The sequence below is a fragment of the Platalea leucorodia genome (genome assembly GCF_965183815.1).
Source record: "Platalea leucorodia genome assembly, chromosome: 3".
NCBI classification, from domain to species: Eukaryota; Metazoa; Chordata; class Aves; order Pelecaniformes; family Threskiornithidae; genus Platalea; species Platalea leucorodia.
In genome coordinates, this window is record NC_138825.1 from 465034 (window position 1) to 480003 (window position 14970).

General features: G+C 39.6%; 1 protein-coding gene across 1 annotated transcript in view; it reads left to right on the forward strand.

The window, feature by feature from the left end:
* Positions 1-14970, forward strand: part of CFAP61 (cilia and flagella associated protein 61) — a gene marked incomplete at its 5' end in the record, with an annotated part of 114048 nt that overhangs the window by 23750 nt on the left and 75328 nt on the right. The window contains 6 exons of the mRNA XM_082305627.1: positions 678-717; positions 2620-2759; positions 6336-6462; positions 7284-7361; positions 8508-8714; positions 11378-11512. Of these exons, the coding sequence (XP_082161753.1) occupies positions 678-717; positions 2620-2759; positions 6336-6462; positions 7284-7361; positions 8508-8714; positions 11378-11512 (727 nt within the window). The remainder of the gene's footprint in view (positions 1-677; positions 718-2619; positions 2760-6335; positions 6463-7283; positions 7362-8507; positions 8715-11377; positions 11513-14970) is intronic.

Genomic DNA, 14970 nt, shown 5'->3' on the forward strand with positions numbered 1-14970 from the left:
TATAAAGCTTTGGCATATCTCTGATGGGTTTAGAGCTCTTTGATACCCTTACACATAGGAGAAACAGGAAGAATTTGTTGGATTTCTCCTGTCTTTATAAACTCAAATGTCACATTTCACTGTCACCATGGAAAAGAGTGGAATTACTCTAAACCAGTAGGTGAGAAGTGGAAAGAAGTAACGTATTCAAAACAATTTAAAAGTATTGATGTTCCTGTTAGTCTGATAAAGTACATTGGCTAGGTTTGCCAAGTGGTTAGTGACAGAACTCTTGGTACTGGGTGTAAATATTGTGGAACATAGCAACAACTGTTTGTAACCTCAGTCCATGTTTGCCATGTACTAATGCTGCTCTGACAGTCCATGAGTGACTTCTGAAAAACGCTGGAGTCAACAACAGGAGAGTCAATTTTTTTCCCTTTCAGTGAAGAGCCTGATGTTTTGATGTTATTTCAAACATTCAGGCTTAATCTTGTTAGTAGTGATGCTTTAAGCACTAGAAGTCAATGACTAATGTGCAGCATGCAACATCTGCAGTTGATTAATGATGAACTAGCAGGACTGTCTGATTAGCACTGTGAATAAATGTTCCTTGCAGTTATGGGGATGTAAATATCAAAATGTATAGAATCTGTCTGATATGCACTTTATTTAACAATGTTTACTCTTGGTTGCAGATCGCTGGATTTTTTGCATTATGTTTTCAAGCTTTTTCCAGTATGTATAATTAAAGTTTTAAAGTTTGTATGGGGGATGGTAGTTTGATGGGATGGTAGTGCAGTTCTCAGCCAGAGTATTTAGATATGGTGCCTGAGTCAGTCAGTGACTCGCAGGAGTGTGCTATGGCTAGTTACCCTCAGGAGTTTGACTCCTCTCCTTGGCTGCTTTTGGGCTTGATGTATTGTGTATATAAGTCCTTTGTTCATGTTCCATAGGGACTTTTCTGAGATGCGGTTTTAAAAAGCAAATGTTTCAAACCCCTTCAAAATCATGTATGGATCCAAACTGTACCTAAATTAAAAATAAAATAAGGGAAAATACATTAAAGGAGGTGGAGTTAAAGCCTAGAAAACAGCAGTGTTAAGGAAATCCATAGGATTTACCTATGGCCTAAACAGTGGCACTGAAGGTTTGTTTAGGGCAAAGCTAATGTGTGTCAAATAAGGATGTGAATTTATTGCACAGTAGCTATTTCACGCTAATGCCCTCTGTGATCAATCTTTACCTGAGGTAACAAAGTCCACTGTCGGAGACGTTCTTAATGCACACTGCAGCGTGGTGTAAATTCACACTATCCGTTACTGCATGGTAGCATCCTTTAGAGACAGGTCCTCGTGACCACAGATACAGACTTGGCCCTAAATATCACTATGTTCAAAAATGCTGCTTACACCAAAGAAAGCTCCCAGAGAAAGTGAACACAGGAAACATTTCGAATTTCGAAGTAATTTCTCTGTCCAACAATGCACCTGTCACTCTTTGAAACAAAATGTCACCAGGTGTAGTAAGAAAAATTAATCAGTGTCCTTAAAGAGGAAAAAAAGGAGTGAGATTCAGATAATATCTTTCTACTGAAAAGATGCCATAGAATAATCAGCCAGAGTAAACTGATTAAACATCTTCCAGATGTGTGCTACTCAGGAGTCTCTCGGTGTGTTACCATGCTGCACGAAGCGTCTTTGTGAATTGTCAGAGTTCTCCAACATCCCTGTGTGCAGTGAGATTATCTTAAAACATGTATTCAGTAAAAAGGGATGGGAGAGATTCTGGTGGAAGGGAGTGCTTGAACAGTTTGAACGGATAAAGCTATTTGTGGCGTGCAGTTTTACCTCCAGAGCATGCTCTCTTCCATCTGAGAGCATTCAATGGAGATTCCTCTGCACCTCTGCAGCCTTTACAGCACAGGTCCCTGAACAATTGCATCGACTGCCAATACAGTGTCTCTTCTATGCATATGCACCCTGCAATGCATTCGTGCCAGCAGTGCCAAATTTGGGACAAGCTGGACATCACTGCACATATACAAACTTGTATTCGTTAAGTCTACTGTGCATGCAGTGCAAAGTCAATCCATGCGTACACACTGGCTGTTTGTTCAGGATTTTAGGACATGTTCTAGTTAATGGTCTCACTTGGCTGCAAAGGTGCAAAAGATCCCAGACAGACATACGTTGTCCTAAAATTTCACTACAGAAGAATAGTAAGGTGGAAAAAAGGATCTTTTAAGGGAAAATGTTACTCCTAAAGGTGTGGGCATAGAGATAATGTTCCTGCTAGGATGTTCTAAGTCCCTTCCAAATGAAGTATTCTATTCTACTGAGGAAGAAAGAGGGGGGATTGGGAAAAAGGACTGTTACGGAGTATCAGGATATTAACTAATAAGTCCTTGCTATGGGAGCTAAAGGCCCCATTTCTGTGAGCCCGCTTAATGTTGGGCTCATCAGTTCCTTTGTGCTGCCCAGGCATCAGGCCATCTCAATAGAGCAGCACTTGCAGTGTACGGGCATTGTAAGCACTGCATTCGGTTTGTTTTCTTTCTGTCCCCTCTAGTCAGAAGCTTTGGTGTAAAGCTTACATTGAGATCACTAAGAGATTTTATTGTCTGCAAATCTTTTTCAGGACAAGGACTTCTGTGTCATCCTTGTGCCACATCATGTACCAGAGTTCCACCTGATCCAGAGTTTTGTTCGAGTTGTCCCTTCCTGTACTTCCAAACTTGGTCACGAGCTTTATGTGTTCCACCGTGCGGGATTGCTCAAGTGAGTCATGTGCCTCGTGACAACAAATGAGGTACTCTGGGCTATTTATACGGAATATACTGGCATCATCCAACCTAGCACCAGATGGGTATGCCTTTGCTGTCTCAGACCAAGCTGGTATTCTGCACGGTACAGCACAACATCTTGCAAAAATGGTAGCTTAAGTCCCCAAAACAACAGAGTTGAATAGCACAGGAGTGTGCCTGGAGCAATTAGGAGCAAAGCTAAATATCTCGGTCTTTAGCAGCGTTACTGCAGCTGTCTTGCTTCCTGTTCTGGAGTGAATCCTAAGCCTACTCAGATTTATCTCCACGCAGCACTATACTAGACAGCGTAGAAATAGCATTATATTTCCAGTGCAACAAAGTAGTTAGTGACATGATTTTTAATGAAACAAAAAATTACATAATTAAAAATGTAAAAGCAAGCAGTCTTCTGACTGCCAGCATTTATATATAGTTTCCTTTAAGTAAAAACAAAAAGCGCAACAAGAAAATTCATTTAAAATTTGTATATACTGTACTAACTTAATGAAGATGAACATTGGTACGGACAAGTAGCTGCTTCAAGTTACCTCGGTGTGGACCAAGGCCAATGGAGAAACATGGTGCAGTGTTTGGCCCTTTGGAGTTGGGGCAGCTTGCATAAGACTGATATTTGAAGATATTTGTAGATTTAATTCTTGGAAAAACGGTATAACTCTCTTAAGAGAAATTTCTGGAACATGTGGAACACAGCAGTAACCTCATTGTTGAGTATCTATTTTATATGATTTCTCTTATTTTTTTGTGTTGAATCATTTATTTCATACCTTTCAATTTCTGTGATACTTTGAAAGCTTCTGTAGTCTGAAATACTGTGAAATGGTACACAGCCTCTCTTGCTATGACTTCTGTTAGGTGATATGAGTTTTCCAGTGCTTGCTTTGTATAACAAGCCTATACTGGCCCAAACACCAAGCTTAAACTGTGGCACAGTTAGAGAATTTTTTTCTTTTTTGTCTTAATGTAGCTAAATACTGCGTGGCTTCAGAGAAATACTTCTGTTTTAATTGCATACTTAATCACCTTTGATGGTATACAAATAGCTCATGCAGGCACTGGCCAGCTACTCTTGGACCTATGCAGAAGCTTTTTACCATGGGATGAAATTGGGCTTTTGTGTACTATGTAAGAATCCAGCTGGCTGAAGAGAAAGCCACTGGAGTAATTCCTGCTAATCTCAGTCACAGCTGTTCAGTAATCCACCAGTAGGATTGGTAGTCATACATCCTCTTGTGATTTTGGTCAGAATTAAACTTGTTATCAAGGTTTTTAGAAAACACCCTTACAATTCTGATTAAATTGTGCATATTCCAAATGATACCAGGCCTTCCATAAAAACAGAATAGGGTCATTAGGAGCATTTTCCAAACCCCCCCCTGCAGCTGTGCAGGGAAGTAAGGAAAAAATAGCCTTTCATTGAGGTTCAGGATCAGAAAAGCTATGGAAGAAAGCAGATGAAGCTTTTGGAAAGTCTCTGAAGAACAAAAAACCCGGTGCACAGCAGCAGATACTCTCTTAGATAAAGCCAAAATATGCAAAAGTAAAAGATCAATATATTGTACTTCGACCAAGGGCTTTCGAAAGGCATGTGAGTGAAAAGGAAGTCACAGAAAATGGATTAAAAGAAAAACAGGGGTAAGAAGATGGGAATATGAAGACATGAAAGGGCAAAATCAGAAGAGGTACAGGTGCAAAATGAGATACTGATTAGTAAAGGTTGTAAAAGGAATAAGAAAAAGTGTTAAGTACACAAAAAGCAAGAGTGCAGCAAATGGAAGTCTAGGTCTGCTACTTAACAGTGAAGGAGAAAAAATAACAGATGACAAGGCATAGGCTGAAATGCTTAATGGATACTTTCCCTCAATTTTCACTAAAAAGCATAATAATAATAATAGCATCCTGGTCTCTGAGCAGTCAAAGGAACTGGGCACCTAGAATGAGTTAATTCATTACTGGAAGAGAAATGAGCACAGACCTTGGATAGTCCGTCCTACTATTTCATACTCACAGTGGATCTGGTGGGTTTTATTTTTTTAAAAAACAGTTTCAAGCTTTTGCATGCTTTCTCATTGTAAAAATGTAGTTAATTAGTAGCACAACTGCCTTCTCTTGGATGTGGGTGAGGAGAAAAACTCACGTGCTGGGCTCAGTGGAGTGGCAGGCAGCTAGCACGCTCCTGGGCTGCGGAGCGAGCCATAGGGCTGGTCTTGCTGACCATCGTCCTCATCGCTTGTTTGGTCTTGTAATTGACCGTCTGTGGAAATACGTGAACAAATGTGGAAACTAAGCTGATGCTCACTTAGAAGTTCAGGATTAGTTTGTAATTTAGTAGCAAAATGTATGGTTTTGAGCACTCAAATAATTGAGTTGAAAATGATCAGTGAGATTGAGCTGTGAAATTTCCCATAACATATCAGATATTTGGTAGTTTGTTTTTTTAAGGTACTAGGGCTATTCATTAAAACCATGTTCTACAAAATCAATCTCAATGTGACTGTGACTTAGGCTGAAGAATAGCACATGTTTAAATGGAAAACAAGAACAGGAACAGAAATTATACTACGTGAATTGCAGGTTTTTTAACTGTGGGTGAAAGAACTTAATTCTTGGAAATTAAGTTGTAATTCAGTTCCTTGAACAGTACTCTAAGTCTCTATTATATGAGCCTTGTTTAACTAGGAAGGGCTGATGCCTTTAACTGACAAGATGAGAGAATTCCTCAGCTGCTGTAGGCTGCCACTGTGAAGTAATTTTTTTCATAATCAGTGGGTGGGAAGATGTTTTATAACAGAGTGTATAAACTAGAAAAGTGCCAGGATATTCCTGTCTGTAGCTAACATATTGCTGGTTGTATACATTGCACAGATGTTTTTATACCTTGTCACTGTTGTGTGATTACTAATTGGCAATCTTAAGGTTATCAGAGGCATTTTGTTCATCTAAGTTTAGCCTCATGTATTACTATTTGAAGAACCGAGGCCTAACACAAATAGTAGTAATTTGTTCTTGTTGGAGAAATTGATGTTACTGCCTTTCTTTTGTACCACATCCAAGGATGACAGTTGGCTCTGTTGCTTTTATTTTCTCACTCTCTCCTTTTTTCTTATCTTTCTCTGTTTCTTTTCTTTTTTTTCCATGTGTGTCAGTGTGCAGTTATGGATTATACTTTAATTTTAAAAGACTCTTTGCCTCCTTTCTCTGCTGGCTCTTATTTATATGAAAATTAGGCGATATCTGTGGTTATAGCTAGTCATTGCTTTGTGGGATTGGGCTGTAGGTGCATAAAGGCTGAGTGTTTAGTAGCAGGTAAAGCAGCATTCTTGAGTTGTCTTAAGTAGATGTGTGATCTTTTATGTTATCATGCAGTAAGTTAATATATGCATTTGGAACAATAGTCATATAGCAATACATTTCAACTTCTAAAAGATGTGTTCGGTGCTTGTGGAAGGCATGTTGTTTTAAGCATGGGAATTGTCATCTTTAATTTGTCACAGAGTGAACTTTTACTCTCTCTTCCTCTTTTTTTTTATAGGTCATTTAGTGTAAGAAGGGCAACAACCAATGACCTGCTTGGTGTCAAAATGCTCATTAAAACCCTTAGCTTGAATGAAAGTATATTGAATGACTTAAGGATATTTACTCTGGCTCGCAGGGATCCAGTGAGTATTTGTTGCAAATATAAGAGAATGGGTAAATACTGGCAAATACGTGCAGAACTTACTACATTACTCTAAACTAGTATAACATATATATGTTTATACACACTATATAGGTACTCAAGTCAGTACCAACAGTTGGTGTAGGCTGTATTCAGCCTGACTTGATAGTTAGTCTAACCTGTGGCCTATACCAACTACGCTACTCTTTGGAGACGCCTCAAATGCAGGGACAGAAGCAGGCTGGATGCATTTTTTGGCCACCCACAGCCTGATTTGCATTGTCGCTTTTTCTTGCATGCACGTCTGGTTGTGTGATGAACATGTACTTGTGTTTTGTCACGTGATGAGGGCCTCTTTCTCCTTCCCATAATGTGGCCGGACATATGCCCATCGGACAGTAGGGAACATCTGCATTTTTGTTGTGTGATGGGAAATGCTGCGTAGACAAAAAACAAGCACTGTTGTTATCAATCATACAGCTCTAGGGAAGTCCATTTTATACAACTTTTGATGGAGAATATCTGTTTTAATTAATATTCTTTCCTACAATCAGAACTTAACCCAGGACTAAATTAGTGGCTGAGCTTGTAGCACTCCTGTAGCAGCTAGATCCTAACTGAAACTTTAGTTCAGTAAAGTTCTGCGTGGTCAAGAGTCCAGCCATATACACTACTTAAACACTACGCCTTGAGTTAAGGAAGAGTGGTTAAATTGGGGTAGTGTGTAGAATGTATGCAGGGAGGAAAGTATTGTAACTGTGATCATGTGGTAAAATACATAGGTACGATTAAAAATGTGCATATGTTGCTTTTGCCTTGCAGGATGGGACCCCAGTGCAGGCTTTCATAGCAGAAGTTTTGGATCAAATAGTTGGCATTTCTGTTATTAGAGACGAAATGGTAAATTCTATTTCTGTATTGTATAAAACCTGTAACACTTGGCCCTCAACAGTAAAGGCTGAGTTTAATGCCTGCCACCGTACATGTGCCTAACAGAAAGTATACGTAAAAGATACTGCTTCTATACACTTTCTTTCTCTCTTTGCTGTGTAGACTGTCTTATTTCCCTTCTCATAGAAAATGATTGACACAGAGATTAAAAAAAAAAAATCATCCTGTTATTTGCAAGAAGCTGCTGATGCATTCTGAAAGTATGCCTCCTACGTGTCTTTTGGGTTCTTTAGCACAAAGCCATTCTGCCTCTAAATGTTTATAATCCCTTATTTTGCCCCCTAATTTCCAAAGTCAATAAGCAGTTTTGCCACACATACTGCAAAGAGTAGTAGTTGTCCTAGATTTGCTTTCTTAACTAGATTCTGAGTATTATGAATCACACACTTAACTTCAAAACAAATAAAAAGCATATGCTCTAATGGAGTACAAAAAAAGACAATATTGCGCATTCTTTAAACGTTCTTTAAGCCTTATTTTTGTGGCATTCTGCTATTACTGAAAAGGTAAATTTTAGTGTTCAACAGCTGTAACGCTCAGTTTTTAAAACAGGGTAGTCACTCATATTTTAAACAATAGCTCTTAATTATATTAAGAGCATTGAGATAAGAGGATATAGCAATTTCTCTTGAGTGTATAAATGTGCAAAAATCTCAGCTTATCACTTCAATGGGGAAGACTTGTTGGAGGCCATTTCTTGCACAGCTTTTCTCTGTAGAGTTCCCTTTTTTCAGTTTAAATTTTGTGAGAGCACAATCTAGGCGTCTCTGCTGAACTCAGCAAAACAGAGTTCCTCCCCCCCCCCCCCCCAATGTCTAGTAGCCTGTGTCAGACATTGTTGTGAAAGGGTCAAATATGCATTCCCTGTAAATAAAGGTGGGCAAACTGCAAGAATAGATTTTGATACAGTGAAGAGATTTTCAAGAAAAATATGTTCATTCAGTATGCCTTAATTGAGAATAACTCTCAAAGGCACTTAACTTCAGTGTTCGAATTTAGTTCCTCAATCGATAGAAAGCACCTCATTGGCACTTGCTAAAATATTGTAAATGTAGCTGTTTCATTACTGCTGAATTCCAAATTCTTATTTTCCAGGATATTGAGTATATTCGATCGCATTACAACATTGAAGATTTTATTAATTTTAATCACCACCAGCAAGAGGAACATGGACATCTTTACCACTTTGTCTTAAATCCTATATTTCATCACTATACAAAACACTTTCTAAAGGAGATTCTTCGCTTGGCCCACAAATCTTCTCTTTACTATCCTATTTATCTGCAGTATGTGGAAGGCAAGGTAAGAAGAAAGTTGTTTTGTTTTTTTTTTTGTTAAATACTGTCACCTTTGCTCACTTTATTTTGCTCTTTGCTTCTGTGAATGACTGTAAACAAGAATTTTCTTATCAACCTGCAGCAAATTGTACTTTCTTTTCTTCTTGCATGATATAATGTGCTCCCATGGACACAGCCGTTGCGTAGGAGGGTTAGTCCATAGCACGCTCAGTAGCGCATCTGAGTCCAGACTTACCCAGTATCTTCAGGAAACGTGGAGGAGCGGAAATCTGAAGTGCAGTTGGCCTTGGCTCTTGACCTAGTCTGTGAAGAGAGAGAAGCTCCTCCTAGGGGGTGGCTCCTTCTGAGCTGAGTCACTCTTTGCAAATGTCTGTTTCTCATTTGAATTTAGAGAATCCTAGGGCAACTGTTCTCTAAATGTAGTCAGATGTCTTCAGTTACACACATTAGTATGTTGCCCTGGGAGCAGCGCAGTAGAGGAATAACTTGTTTGCTGCCTTCTCACTTGTTTGAGAGAAGTATATCTGCTTCTTACCCACGTAGGTTCGTCTATGGCTGTTGCCTTGTGCATTGTGTCAGCCCCTTCCATAAATGTGCTGTAGTTCTGACAGTCAGGTTTCTGCCCTTTCCTGCCCATTGTCAATAGATCGGTTCTAGGATAAAGTATTCCCACTCCTCCCTAAGTAGGACCACGTGTCTGAGTTGTAAGCTGTAGTTTGGGTTTGGCTTTGTTTCTTGCCCTTGTATTGGATGTATAGGTGAAGAAACAAGAAACTCACAACTCATCAGCTGAGCAGACCAACATAATAGTTTTTTACTGAATTGCTTTTAACATGCTAATACACCTGGTATATCTTTGTCACTTGCAAATCAGTTACCAAGCAGGTTTTAAAAGACAAGGTATAAAGCACATATAGTAGCTTTATATTTAACAATAATTTGTATTTCCTGTCGTAGTTTAATAACAGAACCTGATCAGGTTGTACTGTCCCACATACTGCCACTCAGCTGCATAATGAATTTGGAGAGGTACCAGTATTTGTTTTGGTTCAGGACAAAGTGGAGGGCGGGGAAGAAAAAAGGAATGATGTCACTGGGCATGACGTAGCATGACTAAATACAAGGGGACAATATTAAAAACACATCCAGGTGTGAACACAGAACTCTTCAGGAGTGATTTAGGTACTCTGTGTTTCATCAAAAGTCAGTGGGACCTAGGCACTTCATTGTCACGCCTAATGCTGTGTGAGAAAATCCATTTCTGGGAAGAATGTAGTTTGTGGAAGCAAAATAAGATTCTTTCAGAAATACTCATCTATGTGTCTTGTCATCAGTCTCATGTCAGAAAAGGGAACGCAAGGTAAAAATGTTCAAACATGTCAACTCACTGATGTGTAGCCATCTACAGCTACTATCTGGCCCAGCCTAATCACCTAGGCCCCTGCCAGCATTCAGGGAGGACACAGTGCATCCAGAGGGCAGTTCATCCATCGCTCAGAACTGCCTATCTTAGGATGGAAAGAATTGCCCTCTGGAGACGCTCATCTCTAACTCGGGGGGGTGTCTGCATGGCTAGCTAAAGGAAGCACCTAGCTTTTAGATGATGACTGAGATGAATTCTGTCCTCAGTGACTTAGGTGTTTTTTGAAATCACCACCGTTTTTAACGTAGGAATTTTGACAGGTTAGGCATAGGTACATTTTCAGAAGGATGTTTTTTTCCTGCTTCTCCAGTGTGCACTTTTGTGGCGTTTTACTAAGTGTTCTCTTGAGGAACCAATGTCCTTGCGTAGCATTAGGTTCTCGGATTCCTGAGGCACTTACAAAAATGCGGTTTAATGGCAGTGGATGGAAGAGAAAAGGTAAATCTTACTAATGATTCCAGGTTGATGTGTTTCCAGGCTACAGAGTTCCTTTAAGTTACTTAAGCTAATCATTGCTTTCTAATAAGTGGTAAATGTGATATTTTACTCAATTCTCAACATAGTAACGTCAAGTTTTTTCAGTGTTTGTGGATGGAACGGTACTTCAGTGTAATTTAGTTTGCATTAATGTTCATTCTCTTTTTCCTGTAATTCTTTTTTTTTTTCCTTTTATGTCATAAGTTATGACAGAGCCAGTCATGCTGTAATAATAGAATACAGCTATTTCTAATGATCCATGCTATTCACATTAGCATTAGGGCTTTTGTTCACTTCAAGTTTATGCTGGTTTATTAACATTTATCACTTGCATGAAATTGACATTTTAGTTGGTATAGCATTTTTATATAAATTCATAACCATTCTTTGCCAAACAAGCAAAGGTTAGCAGTAAGCAGATAACATAGCTTAATGAGGTCAAATCAAGCTGATTCATGATCACTATGGAGAAAAATATCCTCCTGGGGAAAATACTTGTGCTGAAAAATCCCATAAACCAAACCACTTGTTTATCTGTCATTCCCACAGAGATAGTAATGTAATTACTCTCATAATTATCTTCATTAGTGTCAGGAATTATCTGCAATTCATTCCTCTGCTCTGAGTATGTTTGTTTATTTGCTGATTTTTCTCTCAGATTTAGCCAACAGAGCTAAGAATTTTGTATTTGCAAAGCCATACAACAGACATCTGTGAGGCACTGTTCTGACATTCTCTCTGCTGAAATATAGATCGCTGTCTTTCAGTTTCAGAATCCCTGTGCCCATTCCCTGACATCTGCCCTTCATTACATGGTTCCCGTGCGACCAAGACGACAGATTGTCTATCCTCTGGAAGAGCTTGGCATAAACGCTCCATCAGAGCAGGTCTCCAAGGATCAGGTGGGTAACAGAAGCAGCAGCAGGCAAGAGGCATAGTGCCAGCTAATGCAGGGTTTGGCAGATGGGATGGCATTACCATCTTAGTGTTGATAGGTTGCTTCTTAATTACATTGAACATGGTGTCCATACCCTTGCAATCCCAGCTTTGCTTCTGCATGACCGTTGCTGCTTCTGAGCTTGAATTTCAAATGCAGTACAAACAGCAATCACTGAACTATAATGCTGACATACTAAATGCTTACACTTTAACAATTTTTTTTCATGCCATTACTTTCAAACTCCCAGCACATTTTAAATGTTCTGACTTAGTGTTCAGCCCTTCTTCCCGGTAAGTTGTTTGTTTTTTTTTTTAGGTATTATGCTCTGCAAGTGGAAAAAGACAATGTCATGCTTCTGACTATTTCTGTAGAAATTGCTTAAGTCAATTGTATTTTTCAGTCCCAAAGTCAGGTTTCTTCCATGCACAAGATACCCTCAAAGAACACTTCAAAATATCAGGAATGATTTCACAGCAAAGGAAGAGATGGTTTTCACTACCGAACAGTTCTTATTTGCATAGCACTCATGCAGTCCAGAGGTTCTAAACCAAAAGTCTCTTAAATTTTCATTTGTTAAATAACTTACACCTTGTTCTGTCTTACATTTAAGTAGCTAAAATTTGATGTGGAGATGGTTCCTCACAAGAGTAACTAGCGAAGCTGAAATATTAGGAAAACCGCCATTAGTGATGGATACTCTCAGTAGGTAGCTGTAATTTCCTAAAGAAACATAATTAGGGAGCTTTATGTCTGTCTACTAACTTCCAGTTGGCTGAGATGGGCTCCCATATAATATTTTTAGTGCTGTCCTTTTCACAGTTAGTAATTTTTGGCATCCAAAACTCTTAATTAGGAAGCAGTTGGCAAAGCAAAATCCAGAACATGGCTGAGGCCATTGAGGCTTTGTTGAACAGTCTTCCCTCAACATGCGCATCCCTGCCTCCCTCTTCTCTGCAGAATAAACTATCTGATGCTTTTCTTTAAACTGCTTCCTGTTTTATCTTTAAAATGAACTTGTTGCTCCCTTACTAGAAGAGCTCATCTTAGAGTTTTTGTTGGAGCTAGAAAATCAGACTTCCTCAGTTTGAGAGATTTGCAGATCTGTTGTCTGCTGTGTTCCCAGGTTCTTCCCGAGAGTTTGAGAGTTGCAGGTAGTGAGATAACTGTTTAACATTTCAAAAGTTTAATGAATTTCTATTTAATAAAATGTGCGAGATTTTCACTAACAAAGTTTTGCTGAAAAAAAACGAAGGCTAACCGCTGTGTAAGTATGCATGCATATGCACCAGCGTTAATTATAGATTTTTGACAGACTGTGTTCTATCAAAACTGACATCTGGAGTTGATCCCTAGGTGGTAACTCGAGGATAAAGCTGGTTCGCTACTGCTGCCTGTAGTTTTCTGAAATACCAAGAATTTGAAACCATACAAAGCTAAATTGACTCTTCTGAGTGAATGAAATGACCTTTGGCCACCATACGCTGGGAAAGCTTTATAACTTAAGAGGTTACCTACGATAGGGGACTGAGTGTACTCATGAACGTAAGAAGCTGGTGCTGCTTTCAGATCTTGGATGTTTTGTTAGCTCTGGTAGTAGCCAGGCATAAGGCATTTGCCCTCTCTCTACTCTAATGTGTCAGGAGGAAGATTGATCCCCCTCAATAATCTTGCACTTCCCTGCAAAATCCTGCAGCTAAGTTGCAAATAAATTGAGGTGTGTTTTATAAAATTAACCAAATTTCAATAGGCACAAAATTATTATACTTCTACGTTTTTGTAGCAGTGGAAAGGCCTGCTCAGGCGCTCTGTAAACAGAAAGACACAATCCATGTTGCAAAGAGCAAAATATCCCACCAAGGAGTTAAATGTGACAACTCTGCAAAATTGAAAGGCTGAGAATTGTCACCTTTAAAGATACAGTGAGACAAGGTGAGACGCAGTTTGGTCGCAGAAGATGCTAGCAGGCTAGGAAGTGAGATAAAAGGGAGATGGAAAAACAGCGTCGTAAGGAAAGCGTGGAGAAGAGGGAGAAAAGTGAAAGGCAGACAAAGAGGCTGGAGTAGGAATTAGTGGGAAGTTGTCTGAGGCAAGCACCTGGATAGCAGTAAGGAGAAAATGTCTGCTGTCATCTTTGTTATGGTGGTTTTAAACAAGATAGGGGCAGGATCTTAAAAGCTTTGGGCAAGCGGGGATTCCAGGTAGTTGAGACAGCTCCTCATTTCTTTATCACACTTCTCTATTCTCACTCGCCAAGCTTGTTTTAGCTGAGGGGGCTCTGCCTTCTCGTACTAAAAAGCACTTCTTTCTGACATTAACTCATGCCTGCTTTGTTCCTGAAAGCTGGAGGACAGGTTATCGTTGTAATTCTTGTTTTAGACAGCTCTGCAATGGTGGCAGGATTTTTTTCACATAAACTATGATACAAAGATTGTAAATGCAAGTCATTTTCAGAAATGTAAAATTTTTATTTGACTGCTTGTCCTAATTAATTGCTTGAGTATCTATTGCTTATGATGGAGATAATTGTAACTAAATTCTTGCTTTGATACCCACAAGATGCCCCTTGATATCTAGCCATCAACATCTGCTTCTCATCTGCTTTTTGAGCTTTCTGCCTTCCTCTTGTTCCAGCCTTTTTTGAGCTATCTCTCTCCTTTTCTTGCTGCAAAATTTATTTTTCACCAGGAACAGCTTGGGGCTCAGCAGCTCAGCCATTCAGTGTCTAAGCACAGCTCTTGATTTGTGCATATATATCTCTGTAGGCCATTAGTGGCTTGGTATCTTAGAGAGCGCGCACAGTGGGAGCCCTGGGGCTCAATCAGTTTGTGTATCTCTTTAATATGTTCCAGCCTACTTGTGAGCATGAAGAGATTCACTCATAAATATTGACCCAGTACAGATAACTCAACCAGGACCCACAAGGACTCTTTCCTGTTTCCTTCCTCCAAAGCCAGAAGCGAAAGCAGCAATCTCAATCAGAAAAGCTTTGCCCTTAGCCAATTCCCATGCGTTGCCAATCCAGATGGATCTCGGCTGTGCTGGAGAGCTGTTTTTCCTGCAGCTCTGGATCGGTTGTTACAGACAGATGAGCACCAGGAATGTGAAGTCTGTGGTAACTTGTTCTCGTTGTCCCCCTGTCAAATCTCTCTATTCTGCTGCAGTGTCTGGAAAAATCAAAAAGGGGAACCGCATGTGCTGCCCTGCCATGGGTTCTTGGCCTGCTCACTCCTGCTTCTGGCAGGCAGCATGAGCTGTGTTTCGTGGTGTCTAAGAAAGCATAGGTCCTTTTTCCTGTAGTCTCCCTGGGAGAGCTAGATGTAAGGTAGAGAGACTTACTCTTAAAATCCAGACATTTATCGTATAAAAACATAACTTACCATTACCTGAACGACTATTTAACTGCAGGTTTCCAGCCACCCT